Raw genomic sequence first — 18,685 nt, 5'->3', positions numbered from 1 at the left:
CCTTTGACATCGGGTTTAGAGGAAGTGAGGAAATCATAAGGAACGAAGGGGGAGGCTGTAAGGTGGAGTGTTGTCATTTGAAAAAGAGAAACTGCTTTTTTTTATCACAATAATCTTTATTATGAAGTCTTTTTTGTGTGGGTTTGGAAAGTTTGCACTTTGACCTTGCATGTTTAAAGGTTGCATTTGCAGAGATGGTCACATACAAGGCAAAAATTTGAGAAGAGCATATAAAGCTGAGGCAAGCTACTGCTTTCCTTCCTCTGGTCTTGAAACAGGAAGTCACGTGTTTCCTCATGAGGGTTCAGCCTTTAGGGGCTTAAGAGAAGTTCCCTGTTGCTGGTAGGAACTCTTTACATGTGCTTTTCGTGTGTTTGCAAAGGTTAGAATCTCCCCTTTGTCCTAAAACACACATGGAAGGCTTACTCAAAACAAAGGACAACGTGCATGAGCAAAAGCATGTCAAAGACCTTCAGTGTGTTTGTGCTTCCTTTTCTCCAGCTGCTCTGCTGGTGTGCAGGCAGGCAGACAGAGGACCAGCAGTCCTGCAAGTGCTGACATCAGCAAAGGAGGAGAGACAAAAACAGGAGCATACAGGGGAAAATGTACATGCACTCAGATAGAAAAACTTTCTAGTGCTGCGATGATGAGTAGAATAAATCTGGGCCTAAATTGAGAAATGAGAATTTGTGGCAAGAAGTGAATGAAACTAACCTATATTGCGAAAGAGAATAGGCAAAAACTTGGAGACAAAGTGTAAAAAAGTTAAATGAGCCTTGATATTTATGCAAGATGTACCTTCAGTAACTTTTATAGACAACAACTTGTTATTTTATAAGAATCTTAATCTCAAGAAACCACTGCATAAATGGTCTTTTTTACAGCTCTAAAACCATCTGCAACCTGTAAAACTTATGGAGAGATGGCGTGTGAGCTGGTGTGCGCACTGTATCTGTTTTTAGCATCATGAGCATCACAAGCCCCCTGAATAGTAGTGGTGCCTCAACATCAATTTGCACCAGATGTGAAAGTCCGCTATTGCACCAGAACTCGACACGCATGCAAGCAGAAATTGGCATGTGACCAGATCCGAGAGACTGGAGCTACTCCTTTAGATGGTTAACATGTTGCTGTGGCATAACCTATCCCCAGGAGATTTCAGCTCACCTTCAGAGAACTGAACTGAACATTTTAGAGGTTATTAAACTGCAGACGTCAACAGACAGGAAGCCACCCACACTAAGTCCCATAAGCATGGCTGCAGTCGACCCCTGAGGTATCATGAGCGAAGTGTGTTGTGGAAACACTGGTTCAAAGACACAGCAGATGTCAGTGTCAAAAACACCCACTCACGCAAAGAGGAGGGAGGGTCAGAGACTTAGAAAAAGCAAGAATTTCCTAAAATTTTGATCCCAAAAAGAATCCAGTTCATGTCATCCTCATGTTTAGTGCACATTCACCAAAAAGGCTTCATTACAAGAAGCACTCGTTGCTTTGGGACAGCACAGGACATCCCTGCTGGGTTTTATCAGTCCCAGTTCCAGGACACCGTGTCCTCAGGCTACGGAGCAACTGAGCCTGCCAAGAACATAGACAGACACACATAAACACACACACAAGCACGCAAGCAACAGAAAGCACTCGGTAAAGACAAAAGCGACTTCTCCACCAAGAGGGAAAAGCAGCTTGGCAAGGGAATGGAAAAGCAGCACACTGCAAGAATCCTCTCATTTTTGTGAATTTAAATAGTTGGAGCTGCACCACACCCAAACATTGTCCATTCAAATAAACTTGGTTTGTTGGACCATCTGCCACAGAGTATTAAAAATTCAAAGAAGCTAACTTAGAAACAGATTCTGAGAACCAATATAAAACTTATGTTACGATACACTGTACTTCCTAAAAAATGTGGGGTAGTTCTATTTTACTGTGTAATTACTGTTCACAAAGCGACTGCAATAAAAGCTTGTTGTTAAGAAGTTAGCGTATTTTATGACTAAAATGTAATTATGAGGGGTTTTTTTAGTCAGCGGCTGACTATTTTTCAGTTATACCATCCGTTTCAATGGAAATTAGACTAACCTTCAAAGATATTTGGCTCATGTTATGGAAGACAAGCTGCATCCTCATCTGCCAGGGAGGCAGCTTGCTGACCGAGCGACGATGCAAGGAATGTGGCGTGCTAGGACATGCAGCCTGGGCAGCTCAGCCATTAGATGGGAATAATTAGAGCTGACCTACATGGACCAACTACAGAATTGTTACACGTGTGAAAAAGGAGATTACGATGTTGTGTTTTCCTTTTTTACCATTTCAATACCACTCTCTTTGGGCCTGTATAAAACCGGTTGCCAGAGAGATTGAAAACAAACCAGAGAAAATATAGTGCTGACCAAGCTTGTCACAGCTTGCACTGTGTGTTGCTTGCACTAGATAGAAGATATTTGACAAGGGCCATCTTCCCCACAAGTATGTTTGGTCTGCTGTACTTTATTTTCACTGACCTGCATAGTTTGGATTGGTATAGGTCTGTCACTATTTTGTCTGTTCCCATACCGCACTATTCCTGGGCCCTCTTCAATTGTAGGTTATCGGACAATGGTACGGTACGGTTAGGGTGGAACTACTTATGTCACACAATACAGTCCATTGAATGTGAGACAGAAAGATGTCACTGCTTGGGGCAAGCATGAGACTTGGTAATGCATGTCACATGCATTACTATTTGGGTTGAACCCCAGGGTTGGAATGAGGCAAGTTATCCATTGTCGTCCAAGAAGCCCTGGAACCGAGGGCTCAAAGAGAAAGATTGCTTAATGAGCATCCTGCTTTTATAAGTTTGAGCTTATGAGAACGAATGAGGCCCTCAAATTAAATGCAATTTGACAAAAAAAAAATGGAAATTGAAAGTGACAGAGAAGGACAAGAGGTAGAGGGAAAGAGAATACTCTGAATATTAGGACTAGCGGGGTGCCTACATGATTAATTACAACTCTGTATGATAGAAACAGCGTGGAGGAGTGACAGGGCGATGTGGGGATGCCAGAATCATTTTCTGATTATCAGTTAGCAACTGTTGTTTTTCCTCTAGGACAGTTTCCTGCAGGTAACATGTAATTCGTTTGGGAAATGAGTCTAATATCTATCTGAAGACCCCCAGATAAGAGGAGTGAAATGGAGATATGAAGCAGGAAGGTTTATTTTTGGCATCCAGCCATCTGCAGTTACATTTAGAAAAACTTTTACATCTTTTCAGTTTATAGAGTAAATATCTAATCATCCTCTTTTTAGAGGAGTCCATCTTACAAACTGTGTGCTGACGTATGACTTGCACAGCTGTTGTCTGCAGTGAACTTCTTATTAATGAGGATTGATATTGGTGATAATTGTAATTTTCAGGGAATTGGTGTGCATTTCTTTCCTGTTGAAATGTCTTTCTCAAGTGAGTGGGCAAGTGAGTGAGAGAGTTTCCCACATAAATGTTACATCAACTATTTTTACTATTAATATTTTTATGACTCAGCTTTTTATTGACTCATCAAAGTAGTTTTGTTAAAAGGTATCTGCTCTCTTTAGCCGATATTTCTCTCCTCAGTATTTGCTCTTTTGTTTGCAATCTGTATTTTACATCACAGTGTAGGAATTTTGACATCAGTACATTTTTTAAAATTAACTGCACTGAAGTGTTTATGAGCATGAACTGCCTGTTAAAGGTTTTTGCTCCAGCACATTTGTCTCCATTTGTGGAAAACAGAGACAAATGGGCCATATGGCTGCACCAAGATAAAAAATTTGGGCCAATAACCGATATTTATCAGTATTACGACCACAACACTGACTTCACCATTCTTAAACTTTTTTCAGTTAATAATGAATGATGTAACTTTTATTAAAAAAATGTTTTATACATGTTTGTTAAAACTATCACTATGTCATGACAATATAATATGAGACAGATGATTTGTGATAAGATCAAGTTCCTCCTCTTCCTCTCTTTGTGTTATCAAGTAACAGTCACAATGGCATGATTGACAGCACTAAGGCCCACCTCCTGCTTCTGATTGGTTGCTTCTAGTTAGTACTGGAAGTAGTGGGAGAAGGCAGAGGATTTTATTTTATTTCTCACAGATTATCTGTCTCCTACTATACGGTCAGAAAGTAGTGACAGTTTCAACAAATATGCAAAAAACTTTTTTTTTTTATCTTGCATACTTTAAACTCTCCATAATCAAACACCGCATCACAGACTTCTTCCACTCCCAACCAAGAAACAAATGTCGACAAGATGGAAATTAATACCCATTTTATTTACCTGATCTGATACAAATTCTAGAGCCAATATATTGTGCATCCCTAATAGTTCAGTTTTTAGCTTGAAGGCAATCCTGAATCTTAGAAGTAGCATTCTAACCCTTTCCATATCAATAAATTTTGATGAATATATTATGTTTCTGAATTACCTTAGATAGAAGGTACTTTTTTACATCTTTTCGCCTACTGCACAAAAATTTCAATATATTGCAATTTAATAAGGGCGATTTTTGTTTTACATTGAGTCAGGTTGGTTGGATAGCAATTAGTCCTTAATAAATAAAGTCACAATTGTAAAGCTGCTCTTTACTCAGGTCATCTTTGTCTTATATCAACATTTATTGAAACACAATGTGAAACCTTCCAGTTTGACAAAGAACACAACACAGCTTTTGCAATAAGTTTGACAAATAAACACAAACACACCTTTGCACTTAATATTTGTATACATGCTGCAACCCTGATTAAAACACACTGACCTAGTGAAGTGAGGGTAACATGACTAGCAGGCTTTTTCAATGACCTGCAACGATTGGCTGTTAGATGTGGGATGGGTTAGCCAACTCCCCCAACACCGAGCCAGCCTATTGGAGAAAATACAGGAGTGTACAAGGCGTTCTTTGAGCATGTGGCCTTACACAACAGAGTCCACACAAAATACAGAAACAGGCAGAGAGAAGTGGGAGAAAGGTAAAAGAGGCAGCAGATTTGTTTGGATTTAAAGGACCCAGGACTGTTGACTGTGACCAGACCTCCTTTAAGATCTGAATTTGTTTACAAAAATTAAGCTGCATGAACATAAACAGATGAAGGTGTAACCGAAGTCCTTCTGGCAACTTCCAGATCCCCATTCAGCTCATGCACATAAACACAAGTTGGAGAGAGCGCGAGAGAGAAAGACACCGATCTGCTGGCTGGGAAAAGGCGCTCATGACTGAAGAGAATGGAATGTTCTGTCTGCAGTCCAGAGCTTCAAGCAGCTGGAACCTGGACCCAGTGTGTGTTTGTGTGACTTTCTGAGTGTGTGTGTGTGTTTGCAGGGTCACAGTATAAATAACCTACCCCTCTCTGCATCGTTAGCACAGATTTGCCAGGCGGTTTATTTATAAAACCGGCTTATACGTGTCAAAGACCTGCGTGTTGTCTACACCTCTGCCTGAGGCCATAATTATGTTAACTTCTAGGCGCTTATGAGCAACCACAAATTCAAGGAAATCTAACATTTACATTTTTACTCCACCCTGTTTTTCAAATACTGGAAAATGTATTATTTTACATTATACATGAGATAACATTTTTATGAAACACCAACCATTTTCATTCACAAGTTTATGAGAGTGAGGACTTTTAATGGACTTTGGAGAGCAAGCATAATCATTTTGTGTCATGTTAATCAGAAATAGCATAAGACGTGTATTGAGTTCAACTTTTAAAGTTTGGGTTCCTTTTCTTTATTTTAAAGTTCAATGCTTTGTATCCAAGCTTTTCATATGTTTAAGTTAACTTACTTTTGAGTAGGTATGTAAGGCGATGCCACATCAGAGTATATGTTCTGCCCTTTGTTAGTCCTTTTTATCTAAAACCACTTAGTGAAATTCTGTTAAAAGAAGCAGACGTGTGCAAACAACAAACAAACAAGAAAAAGGAAAGCATAAAAATACTACAACATAACGACGTCTAAAGCAGGTTGAAAACTAATTGCTGTTGATCAGAAACATACAGACTAAAAACTATCTCTGTTTCTTTAGTTGAATCTATTAAAAATGAACAAATTGCACTGTTGAATAGTTTTGTAGCTCCAACAAAATTAGTTGAAGACTTGACATACAGTAGATAATCAACTGAAGCATGGTGCATTATTCAGGATGCAGGAGTTTTGTTCTTTACTGTTGATAGTTCTTTAGGCAGGAAATATATTTTTTTGTTTCATTGTTAACAGACTGCATAAGAACAGAACAGATAATCAGAAGAAAGATTGTCTAAGTCTATAGAAATACCTATTGTGTTGTTGTTCAGAGTATTTCTGCATAATGTTTGTGTCTCTTTTTAATACTTCTGAGAAACTTTATTTTCAGTCATTTGTCCCTCCATCCCGTGTTAAATCATGACTGACGTTGTGCTAAATGTCCGCTTGACCCCAGCAGCAAGCAGTCACTGTTGACATTAGACTCAGATTAGTGCTGGTTTACATAATGGCTGAAAAAGTGGGGTTATGTTTGGCCAAGAATCAAGCACAGACACATGCACAGTGTGCATGTGGGTGGTTATGTACACCACTGGGCTCAGGCCACAGAATTTGTCCTTTCAAAGCAGTGAAAACAGAATTAAAAGAGGTTAAGGTGTAATGTAGAAGATTGGTTCTGCAAGATTAGAGCACTTTAACCTTTCACCCGGTCCTGTTTTAGGTGATATAACGCCGATTAAAATTCCAAGAAAGAGTTAGCAGCACTTTTTGGGAATATAAATGAATGAATACATGTATTTTTCATCAGTTTTCAGCAGTAACTTTGGAGCATCAGGTAAAGGGAGGTGCGCATTTTACACAAAGAACATGGAACCTTGTAAAGTGAAACTGACCTGGTTCATATATGCGAGTTCAGATATGTGCTGTAGCTGGGTGATGAAATACACATGCAACACCACGGACACCCGCCCTTTTCTGTACTGCCTGGCTACATCAGCCAATTTCACTCCACCAATCACCACTGCTTGAGCTGGGACGGATACAACCAATTAGAAAGAGCACTAAGAATCATCTGGACCAATCAGAGAGTGCTGCTTGAGAACTACCTTTAGTAGGTTCATTACATATACAGCACAAGCTTTCCTCAGACATGGGCTTAATTCTCCAGGACATCTTACAAGCCATTTGAAATGGTTTATTGAAAACATCCAAAGAGGGATTTACATAATCTGAGATATGAGTTCAGTACACACCCTAATAAAAATCAGAGGTCACAGAAAAAGGGAGGGAAAGGGATTCCTTGCGTGGTTGCTGACAGTGATTAATTGTTCCCACATGTTGCTGACTGACAAAAAGTCCTCTGTTCCCCTGAGCTTAGCCTGCAGCTGGTGGACACACATACAGACACACAAAGCAAGTTCAGCTCTGTCAGAACTCCCAGCTTTAAAAAATGTTATATCATATTCATAAGTAAAACATAACATGGGGAAAAAAACCTGATATAGAATAAAATAAACAATTAACAGCTGAAGACTACAATACAAACATCCCTTCAGCAGTCAGTCCCTACTAGGTTGCTAAAAGGTTTGCTATGATGAAAACATTTGCACTTTGCAGTCAAGGCATGGATATTTTATGTTTGTACTCCGTAAAACATTATTTCATTGTTTTCTCTGTGCTTTCCTAAACCTGCTCCAGTAAGTTTTGGCTGTAAATTGTGTTTGTGTGTTATTTAGCTCCTGTGGTTGCTTAGTAGGAGCTATGAATCAGAGCTGCTGTCTCAGTGTGCTGTTTTTATTAATGGGCTTTGGGAATACCCAGGAGGAGCTAGAGTAATAAAAATACTGTACCCTGTTCACACTGTGATGTACTATGAGCACACCATGCACCATTCAGAGTTTTATTCAGAAAGAAAAATCAAAAGAAACATTTTTGTTCATTGAAAGATTATTTATGTGATGTGTATTTTTGAGTCGTATATCAGAGATAATGAGCATAAGGTTTTTGCAATATGAGTATGTAGGAGGATATGAGCTATCAGTATTACTGTTCTCATTGCTGATATTTCCACCTCTTTATCTTGCATTCATCATCTTCTCACCTCCTCTTTCAATCAGTCACCCTCGCTCTGACTTGGCACCAGGTCCCCGGTATTTATACTGTCACTGTTCGTGTTGGTAGAAATCTCCTGTTGTTTTTTTTTATTGCCGCTCCATTACACTCTGTCCTGAAACATTCTGTTTGACATTTCAATAAAATATGTGGTCACAAAGAGAAACATCAGACCAGCATCTTTGTTGGACAGAGACAGTGAGAAGGAATAAAGGGATGCAGAATGAGGAGATTGGCAGGTGAACGCTTGAAACATTGTCGCAATCATTCCTCTTTTTTCCTCTTAAAATGTCCGTTTAGATCTTTCTGGTGGCTGGAAACATTTAGTCACAATGTGTGTCAATTCATATGTGTGTTTTAAAAAGCTTGGTAATGAAGCAGCTTGGCATCATTCCTCTGGAGATGCTTTCAGAGGACAAACATGAGTCCCTCTGGTATTTCCTTCTTCGCTTGCCTCATTGCAGAAAATAGACAGTCATACACTTGGGAGACGTGCATTCACCCACATAAGCCATTCATGATTTCGTACACAAGTTTAATGATTTGACAATACGCAACGCTGTTCACCGAGATGTCCCGTGTGAATAAGGTGCATTAGTTACAAAACATTGGACACATCTACTTTGCAAAGAGTCAAAAGTTCAGATTCGTCTGCCAGCGTAGCATTCAGAAATGTAACCTAAACCCTCTGCACTCTGAATAAACTGCTTTTGACCGGAATAACAGCCCAGACCATCGTTCATAAACTCTTGCCTAGAAAGTTGGGATTGCTTTATGGAAAACAACGTTGGTATTCCCACAAAAGCTTGAAAACAGCTCAGGCTTGTGCTGGTTTGAGCCCAGAAATCTGCTCTGTGTTCAGGAGTAAAAATATACATAAGAAGAAAACCAAAGTGGAAAAAAAAAACTGTCTTTCATGTTGTGGATGGTGGTTGAGTTGTTTATATGGGAGGATACAGCATAGCCCCAGAATCCCTCTGGGCCTATAAGAGCTACGTGTTTGTGAAACAACAGAAAGTGAGGAAGAGGGAGAGGGAACGGAAAGAAAGGAGATGGGGTTCAAGGAAAGGAATTCAAAGAGGCTTAGAGTTGGTTGTGATATTTAGAAAAAGCGTATAAAAACACATCTACAAACATCTACGGACCTGGAAGTTGGAGTTTGTGGCTATGCAGTGACAGTTTCTGTTTCATAATTTTACTGTCTTGCACGCTATGTATCAGTTTCTTCTCAGAAACCAGATGGTTGCTAGTGTTTGTGTGGGAGTTTGCCTGTGAGGGAAGGGCGGTCCAGATGGACCTGTGCTTGAGTGTAATAGATTAGATCAAATGTAGCTAGAATGTCAAACCCTAAATAATTGCCTGACTGGACCTAAACATTGATATACCCTTTAATTTGCTTCAAACCTAAAACTACTGCAAACTACTTGTGATGTAAATTTGTTTCACAGAAGGTTTTTACAAAGTTTGGACAAGTCTGGATTTTGATTGAAGTATTCTCAGGTTTAAATTAGCGTGGAAATAAAATTGAGTTTTTAGTCTTACAGTATTCCCAAAGAAAAGTAGAAAATCTTTAAATTTGGATATAAGAAAAGTGCAGGAAGTCATGTGCACACATGGAAATGCTAACAGAAAGTACTACTTGAAAGATAAAGCAAAGAATCAATCATGTGTTATGAAGTTGGGAAAGAGCTATGCCAATAGTTTTTATTATTTTTCCATAGTCTGTTTAATGTGTCTGTACAAACTGATCAGTGCTAAAAGAAACACTGGCAGAAAGGCTGATGTCAACTTTCCTGCAGAAAAAAGATGGTTATCTACAATAGTGTCAATGTCAAGTATGAACAAATGTCCAGCCGAATACTGTGTGTAAACATTGTCAACAGGAGAAGCATTTTACGTATCCATACATCTGTACCTTATGAATGAAACTGTTGATCATTAACGATGTCTGTGACATGAACCAAATCCTTCACAATGAGGCTTTTGGGCTTTCACAAGAAATCATAGTTTATGAACACACACCAGCTGAAATTCACACCCAAACTCCCATGATCTTACAAACAGAAGCTCTTTGTATGTGTCATTCATAATCCAAGAGACGATCAATTATAGTCTCTCTTTTCTGTTAGAGCAACAGTACAATGCTACAGCGGGAACAATGCGGCCAGCAGCACAGTGAATCATTCCACATTAATGTGGGCTTGTGTGTATTTGACGAGCAACTGAAACAATAAGCTTTTGGGTTTGCTTGTATGTATAGTCATGCTGAGGGAGTGTGTATGCATGTGCGTGTGTGTGTTTGGAGGTGTTGGGGGATGGGTTATGGATCTGTATCCTTAAATGTAATGTGAGCTATTCATTAAAAGTTATGTGGGCAAAGACTGGAAAAAAATCAATCAATACTGTGAAGAGGGATGTAAACATACATCCAGGTCACAAGAAGAGACGAGATTTTATCAATATGTTCGCAAACACAAAATATTAATTTAACAAATTATTGATGAGTGAAATAAAGAATCAATAAAGAATGGCAAAGTCTAGTGCAGGTTTGTATATTGCACACATCTCTTATTCTAAGAAGGTTCCGACACTAGTAAAGATTTCAAAACGTCACACCGTGTTTGAAGAATCTTAATTCAAGGCCAAATTATTCAATTCAGGTTTCATCTGTTTATTTTAGGCTTTGCCACAGAGATCATCAAATACCATCTGATCCATTACAACACTGCAAAATAACGCTTTCATTTTAGACGAAGATTTCCAAAGCATCTGTTGCATTGTCAGAACCTCGCTTGTTTCCCTCTTTTCCGTCACTCTGTTAACATTTCCTTTTTATACATCGCATCAAAAATTTTGCCAGAAATAATTTAGATATTGGAGACACAGCCAGTTAAGAAGTCTTTATTTCTCAACTCTTTCAACACAACAAGACAACAATCCAAGAACTACTTTCTTTTAAACCTCAAAATAAGAGTCTCAAATATATGTGCAGGGTGTCAAGCCTAAAACACTCACCTTCAATCCAAAACTCATAATAGCTTATGTTTATTTTGTCAAGTGACTGAGTAACACTTTTGAAATAGCATGGTGTCTTAACATCATATCTTTTGAAATTTCTAATAATGATGGTTAAAGTTTATTTGTTTTATGAAAGGTTGCCTCACTTTTCTTATTAAAATCTCTTTCTTTGTTTTTGTTCCAGAACTCCATCCGGCACAACCTGTCTCTCCACAGTCGTTTCATCCGTGTCCAGAACGAAGGGACAGGAAAGAGTTCGTGGTGGATGATCAACCCAGAGGGAGGAAAGGGAGGCAAGGCTCCACGGCGCCGGGCCGTCTCCATGGATAACAGCAACAAGTACACCAAGTCTGCTCGTGGCCGTGCTGCTGCTAAGAAGAAGGCCGCCCTGCAGGCTGTGGCTGCTGCAGCTGGGGAAGGCGGTGGAGACAGTCCGTCAGGTCCCTCTAAGTGGCCGGGAAGCCCGACGTCACGCAGCAGCGAGGAACTGGATGCTTGGACAGACTTTCGCTCCCGAACCAACTCTAATGCCAGCACGCTCAGCGGCCGCCTCTCGCCAATCTTAGCGAATCCTGAGCTAGACGAGGTGCCCGACGACGAGCCTCCTCTCTCGCCAATGATCTACTCCAGTCCTGGCAGGGCGTTGTCTCCTGGAAACACCAATGGGAAGGCGCCCACTGAGCTGCCTCGTCTGGCAGATCTGGCAAATACAATGAATCTAAATGATGGAATCACACAAGATCTGATGGATGATTTTCTGGATAACATCAAGCTCGTACCAACCACCTGCAGCCAAGCCATGCAGAATGGTTCCTCAGGGTTTAGTTTTGGGTCCAAACCCACTGGGATAGGGTCACCTTCTTCCACTTCATCTCCATCCTCCAACAACTCCTCTAATGGAGGAGGTAATAGCTACAGTAACTCCATCTTTAGCCCTTACACAGCAGGCTCCTCCCTACGTCCATCTCCCATGCAGACCATCCAGGAGAATAAGCAAACTTCATTTTCCACAACTGGCATGTCTCCCTTTGGTGGGCAAACACTACAAGATCTTCTTAACTCTGACAGCCACAATCATAGTGACGTCATGATGACCCAGTCGGACCCATTAATGTCACAAGCCAGTGCTGTTGCCATCATTTCCCAGAACTCCCGTCGAAATGTTATGGTCCGTAATGATCCTGTTATGACTTTTGGGACCACTGGTGGACTCCAAAGTAGTCATAGGGAGATGCTCCAAACTAACAACCACAACCAGAGTACCACCAGGTCTTTGAACGGAGATCTGAACCTCGCCAACGAAGCAAACACTTTGGCGAATGCCAAACAACAACTTCTACTGTCACCAATTGGTGGAAATGGAACATCCTCCATGCAGATTGACACCTCCATCTTTCTAAATGGCACAGCGAGCAGCAGCGGCGGGTGTCAGGACCGCTTCCCAACAGACCTGGACCTGGACATGTTCAACAGTGGCAGCTTGGACTGTGACATGGAGTCCATCATTAGGAATGATCTAATGGATGCTGATGGTCTGGATTTTAATTTTGAGTCACTGACCAACATGAACGGAGTCAGCAACTTCACAAGCACCAAGCAGAGCTGGGTGCCTGGTTGAGACAGAAGAAGAGAAGGTGAGTCTGTCTGAGGTTTGGTTTCTATGGAAATAAACCATGTTTGCTCATAAAGAAGAGATAGCTGATGAATAAAGCACACTTGCTTTTTTTTAAGTTTAAAACCATGTAGAGTGAACTGCTCTGACTAATTAATTCTCATACAAAATCACAACAGTCCAACCTTCAGAAAGTAATCTAACATTGGGGAAAGCAACCCTTTTTTATTTGTCAGAGGGCTTTTGCATGTAAAATAATTGAAATATATTTCTAATTCTGTAATAATTTGACGCTGTACCTGTGTTGTGTCAACAGCTTAGTGATGTTTCTGTGGAAAGTCAACTTTAGCAAACAGGATAGCTAGCTTTTACAGTTTTAGAGCTTCTGCTCCACCATAATTTTCAGCTGCGATTGTGGCTCACCACAAGTGTTGTGAAGAGGAACATTGCAAACAGGTGCTTCATCAAGTTTGAAGCTGGGTTTTTTGCAGCTGGGTGACATTTTTTGTGACCCAAAAACAAAATGCTTCTCTTTAAAATTCTGTTTCTGCACTTTGCACCCACAACCCAAGATTAAAGGGAAATTTTTGAGTATTTGAAGTCAGTCTTTTGAAAGTGATCATCAGTTGTCTGTATCTAACCTTCATTCTGAGTCTGAAGTTTTAAAGATGTTTTAATGGATGCTCATAGCTAGGTTGAGTGGTTCAAGTAAGTAAAAATAGATTTGATTTTTAAGGTCCAAAATATCCATACCAGATTTAGCATTATTTTCTGAATCTATAACCCAGTGTCGTATCTGCAGTGGGAATGCCATTTATAAGGATGTTCTTATCCAGTATTTGATCAGGTTCCTATTTTATATTAATTGCTGATTCTAATACACTTCTGTTGTTGCATTGTTAAGTCTGACATGTTTTGAAAGATAAGGCTGTCCTGGAGAAATTGTTTGTCCAGACTCTGTTGGGTTATTGAACATCAAATCTTTCCAGATTGCAAAAGTATATTGTAAAGTTGAGAAAGAAAAGTAATTGAATGAATGAACTTAAGCATTAATGGTAACATTTTTCAAAATTATCCGATGGCTGATGATGCCATCAGAACCGTGTGGCAGTTTTAAAAGCACTAGCTTGCAGATGCAAATTTTATTTTGAAATTTAGCTGATTGGTCTTTTTCTAATTGAAATATGTGACTTCATGCAACAATACCAAAGGCATAATGACTGTGTTATCTTTATCTCTGCAGGTCTGACTTATGTGGTGCAAGAGGAGATCAGACAGAACCTCCCCTTTTTGCCAAACCAGCCATGTAAAATACAAACCCTGTGTTTACAAAAGCAGACTTCCTCTCACGAGCTTTACCTTCGCTCCCACACTGGTGAACCATGAACCACCTGACTGACTTTAAAGATGCTGCACATCAGCCCACAAATTCTCCTGTGAAAGAAAAAAGCATTGTATCACAACAAGCTTACTAAAAAACATAGTTATGCAATTTTTCTTTGATGTCCAGTCAGAAGACACTGCTTATCAGAAATATCTTCAGGTGGAAATAAAGGACTAAAGGTTAGGTGAAGACATAAGGGATCACGATCCAGTTGTTCCCACTAAAGACAAAATAAAAGTCAAGACAGGACTTGGGATGTTTTACGTAAAAAAAAAAATCCATCTATTCTTATTTTATCTGTTCACTGTTTGTTTGTTTTTTTTGGCGTTATTCTGTTTTATCAAAGATGTTTCTGGCTCGATCATGTCTGTACAAAAAAACCACAGTTGGTGTGTTGGTGAAATGAAGAGAATTGGAGGGACTTGCTGAGTGGTTGTGCACACACTTTTTGCAGGCACTCACACAGACAAACTGACACTTTGCAAAGACCTCAGAAACCTTCAAAGTTGAAATTCCTGAAAGTTTATGCCATGCACTTACTGTTTTTGCTTGAATTTACATAACTTTAGCATAATAATCAGCTAAAACTTGCATCATATGTTTCATCCCTGTGTACACCAAAGTGTACATAAAGAAGGAGAAAAGTTGTAATAGCTTCTGGGGAGCTCTGTTGGGTTAGTTTATTGCACCCCAAGACGTAGCCAAAATGAATACTTGTATCCTATAGTTATGAACATTTCCACACCACTACAGGTGCTATATGAACAGTGTTGAGTCCTGTCCTGAGAGGAAAATGCGGCTGTTTTACCTGCTTTTTGTTTGGTTCTGCTTTTCCTTTGACTGGCGGGATCCCAGAGCTGCAGCCACATGTAGCGCAGCCAGAACAAAAATCACAGAAAGATTTTTTTATTTTTTAGCCTCATTCCTCTAGAAACCACTTGGTTCTTGAGTAAAAAAGACAATAAGCTATTTCTGTATATTGCCAAATTCACTTGAAACAAACAGTAGGGTATGCTGGCACCCAAATCGCACGTGCACACACAGACACACACACACGCACACACCCACATGCACACACACACTCACACATATATATTTCACATATACAGAAAAATCTATAAGCAGGGATCTGTGTTAAAGCTCTTCTCATTAAGCAGATTGCAGGGCTGGTTATGCATACACACAATCACTCAGGGGGGAAAGGGAGGCTTTCCAGTCACATTGTAATGGTATTACTTTTAAAATTTCTTGATAATAAAACCTAATACTCTGTGCTTGTGAACTTGTAACCTGTGAACTTTTGGTCGTTGAGATGAAGCGTAGAAGGGAGGATAAATGTCAGGATTATTAAGTCACGCATGTCTTGTTATTTTATCCTTACTTTTTGTTTGTTCTTTGCAGTTTTTCCTCCTCATGTTGAACTCATAATAGACACACACACACCTCCTCATGGACACGCCTGGTGCTCCTGCAGGTGATTTCTTGTATCTCCCGACTTACGTGTCGATTTCGTGTGTGCGTTTATTTACTGTGTCGATTTCAGTTGAATTATTCTCACAAGGATGTGTAATATCTCGTGGTGCATACAGCACTGTTGGACTGTATGCATGTACGTCTTTATGCATCATGGATTGTGTGACAAATGCATATAATACTCGCTGTTTTGTCCTTATATACTCATTTTAGTACTTGATCCTTGGGTTTTTGTGATACCTCTGTAGTTGAAGAAACATGGAACAGCGTTACGCGCCGGATAAGTGGGAACACTGTTACCGGCGATTTAACTGTTGAACCTTTTTCTTTTTCTTTCTTTAAATGGTGGGGAGCGCCATTGTTGTAGCATCTGGAAACCGTGATACCCCTTTCCTGTTTCGGGGTAGTGACATGAAGTGTATTCCTTGCTGTGTATAATAGTGTACAGATTTGTGTATATCATTTTGAAGCAGAAATGTCGGTGTGCATGATTGACTAAAAGAGCGGCTGTGCAATCTGAGGTTTTAGTGCATGGTTTAGCTTGGTCCTTCCAGATGTTCCGTCCCTTTAAGAATCATAATCCGCCATTGAATCCTATGTTTTTGAACCAAAACACACTTTCTGTGGCATACAAATTAAGACGTACATAGGAACTCTTGCATCATCTTATCATTTAATATGTTTGTAGCTGAGGTTGCTCTCTTAAAGTGTACACTCCCCTGTTAGACTGGCAAGTTTTTGTAATGTAAAAAATTACTTCATAATAAATCATTTCTAAACTTTTTCTGCATATAATGTGATATTCATCCAGATTAGAAACTACAATAACCCAGTGACATAAATTAATATTTAGCTAAAACTTGATTCCACAACATTTGTCTAATGTTTATTGGAAAATGTCTATAAAATCTCTCTGGTCCCCTGTCTTCAATAGTAATTTTTCATTTGAATTTCACCGGAAATATGGGACATTATATATGGGAATAAGTTACATAATTTGTAAAGGCCCGGTTTATTTATATCACAAAACGCTGATGTATCACAGCACTTCTGACAGCCACTGTACATGCATATGCTCTTACATGCATGTCCAGGATGAGCCTCCCTGGATATTTCTTGTTACCATCCTGCCTTGTGCTCTCACTTACCAGCTATTTAGAGCTTTAATGTACTAAAAGATGGAATGCTTTTAGTACATTAACAGTATTCCATCTTTAATGTAACACTATCATTTGTCTTTGCAGGGAGAAACTCGATCACCGGCTAATTATTCAAAATTCATCTGCACAGATTGACACTGACAAGGTAGATCTCGGGAACGCTCTAATCCTTTCTTGTGTAAAGATAGATTATTGATCCCAGATTAACTGCAACTCTCAATCCAGAACAGGTGTTCCTGATATTTTCTTTACAGTGGAGCTGTAAAAAATATCACACAGTTGTTTGATTCATTCAAGTGCAGTTTGCATAAATATGTCACATCATTTCCTGAAATAGAACTAATGTGGCACAATATTACCACGAGATACCTTAACGACCTCTAGAACAACAACTTCTCTGTCAGTGTCTCTTAGTAAGAAGCTCGGGACAGCTTCTTGTTTTCACACACACCTCTGAACTTTGCCCTTTATTAATCTTGCTTCTTCTCAACTCAATGTTAGTGGCTATTTTACCTGTGTATCCCCCTTTTTTGAATTGTAATCTAGTTTGTATAAGAAATGGTGCGCATGTAAATAAAGCTTGGTGAGGCTCCACTGGTGTGTTCTTGTCCTTTGTTTATTTTTCTAAAACGGCTCCTTCCAGTTTCAGTGCACTCATCGTTGGCATGCATGTGGTATAAACTTAGGAGTTTTATAATTTATATTTCCAATGGAAGTATAAGTCACAACATTTTTGCCAAAATGGTGTACACATTCAAATGTTAAGTATTTTTACATCTGTTTTCTGAAATATATAGTTACACATTTCATTAGTAATAAGCCTAATTACATAAACATTCAGTAATATTGCCTTTCAGCTGATTAATGTCAAATGGATATCGAGACTTCATCAGACTTTTGTGAAGCTTTAAAAGAAAAGATCTCTTAATTTGATTACTAACTAATCTAAGGGTAAAAGGAGAGCGGGTTTGAATTCTCCTACATCTGTTCAATTTCCAGATCAGGAGCCATTAGGATCAGCCTGCGTTACTTTTAGGAAGTAGGAGGAGACAACAAGTTGTGTCCAGTGCAGGCTGGATGAGTTCAGTCCAGGAAGGACTTTGCGTTCATATAACAGCAGGGAAAAGAAAGTTATGTGTAATGACAGGGAAACGGTGTCTCTGGAGTTTACGCCAAAACGTTTCTTCTTGACATTGATTACAGCCACAGAGACACGCAATGCTGATGAAAACAAAATGAAGGATTTTCAAAAAGGTGATCAGGCTTCAAAACTTCACTTCATAAGTCTCTCTTACTTTAGGAAATTGTAGTCAGAGATGTTGACCCTGTGAAGAGAGAGGTAAGGAGGTCAGATTAACCCTTAGATGACATCACTCTCTAAACTTCAACAAGTAGGTTTTTCCACACAAAGCTTCAGGAAGTCCTGAAAAAGATAATGGCAATAAGGATGACAAAATCCTCCTCTTCCTCATCATTATTATAAAACATAATAATTTTTCTTCATATAAGGACATATTTATTGATTTAATCTGTTTAATCTTCAAACAAACTCCAACTACAGACACATTGAAACTCAGACTCCAGGCTCAGCTCACCCTGCATGACGATCATTTCATTCTGATGCACACTAAAATAGCAAATGACCGTTTGACCCTCAGATCCATTCCCTCAATCTGAATCGGATCTGAGGAACATATTCACCCGACGTTCAGCTGGGAGATGTTGAAGGGGTTCTCTCTCTGCAGCCCACTGAAATTCAGATAAACTCTATTCACGTACTCTCCATTCCTTTGCCATCTGTCATCTTGTGGCTTTATTTCAATATTATGTTTTAAGTTCCAGCAGTTAACATTTGTTTCCATTGTTAGATTTACCTGTCAAATGCCAAATATGTCTTCTGTTCTGGTATCTTATTAATTCAATTTTGAAGT

At 39.3% G+C, this 18,685-nt stretch overlaps 1 protein-coding gene across 1 annotated transcript in view; it reads left to right on the top strand.

The window, feature by feature from the left end:
- Positions 1 to 17,348, top strand: part of foxo3b (forkhead box O3b) — a 39,360-nt gene extending 22,012 nt beyond the window's left edge. The window contains exons 3-4 of the mRNA XM_055021398.1: positions 11,310 to 12,759; positions 13,981 to 17,348. Coding sequence (XP_054877373.1) covers positions 11,310 to 12,743 — 1,434 coding nt within the window. The 3' untranslated portion in view covers positions 12,744 to 12,759; positions 13,981 to 17,348. The remainder of the gene's footprint in view (positions 1 to 11,309; positions 12,760 to 13,980) is intronic.
- Positions 17,349 to 18,685: the final 1,337 nt, after the last annotated feature.

Source organism: Poeciliopsis prolifica, unplaced genomic scaffold (assembly GCF_027474105.1).
Source record: "Poeciliopsis prolifica strain line A6 unplaced genomic scaffold, Auburn_PproV2 SCAFFOLD076, whole genome shotgun sequence".
NCBI lineage: Eukaryota > Metazoa > Chordata > Actinopteri > Cyprinodontiformes > Poeciliidae > Poeciliopsis > Poeciliopsis prolifica.
Note: the sequence above shows the minus strand (reverse complement) of the source record. Positions and strands in the feature narration are given on the sequence as shown.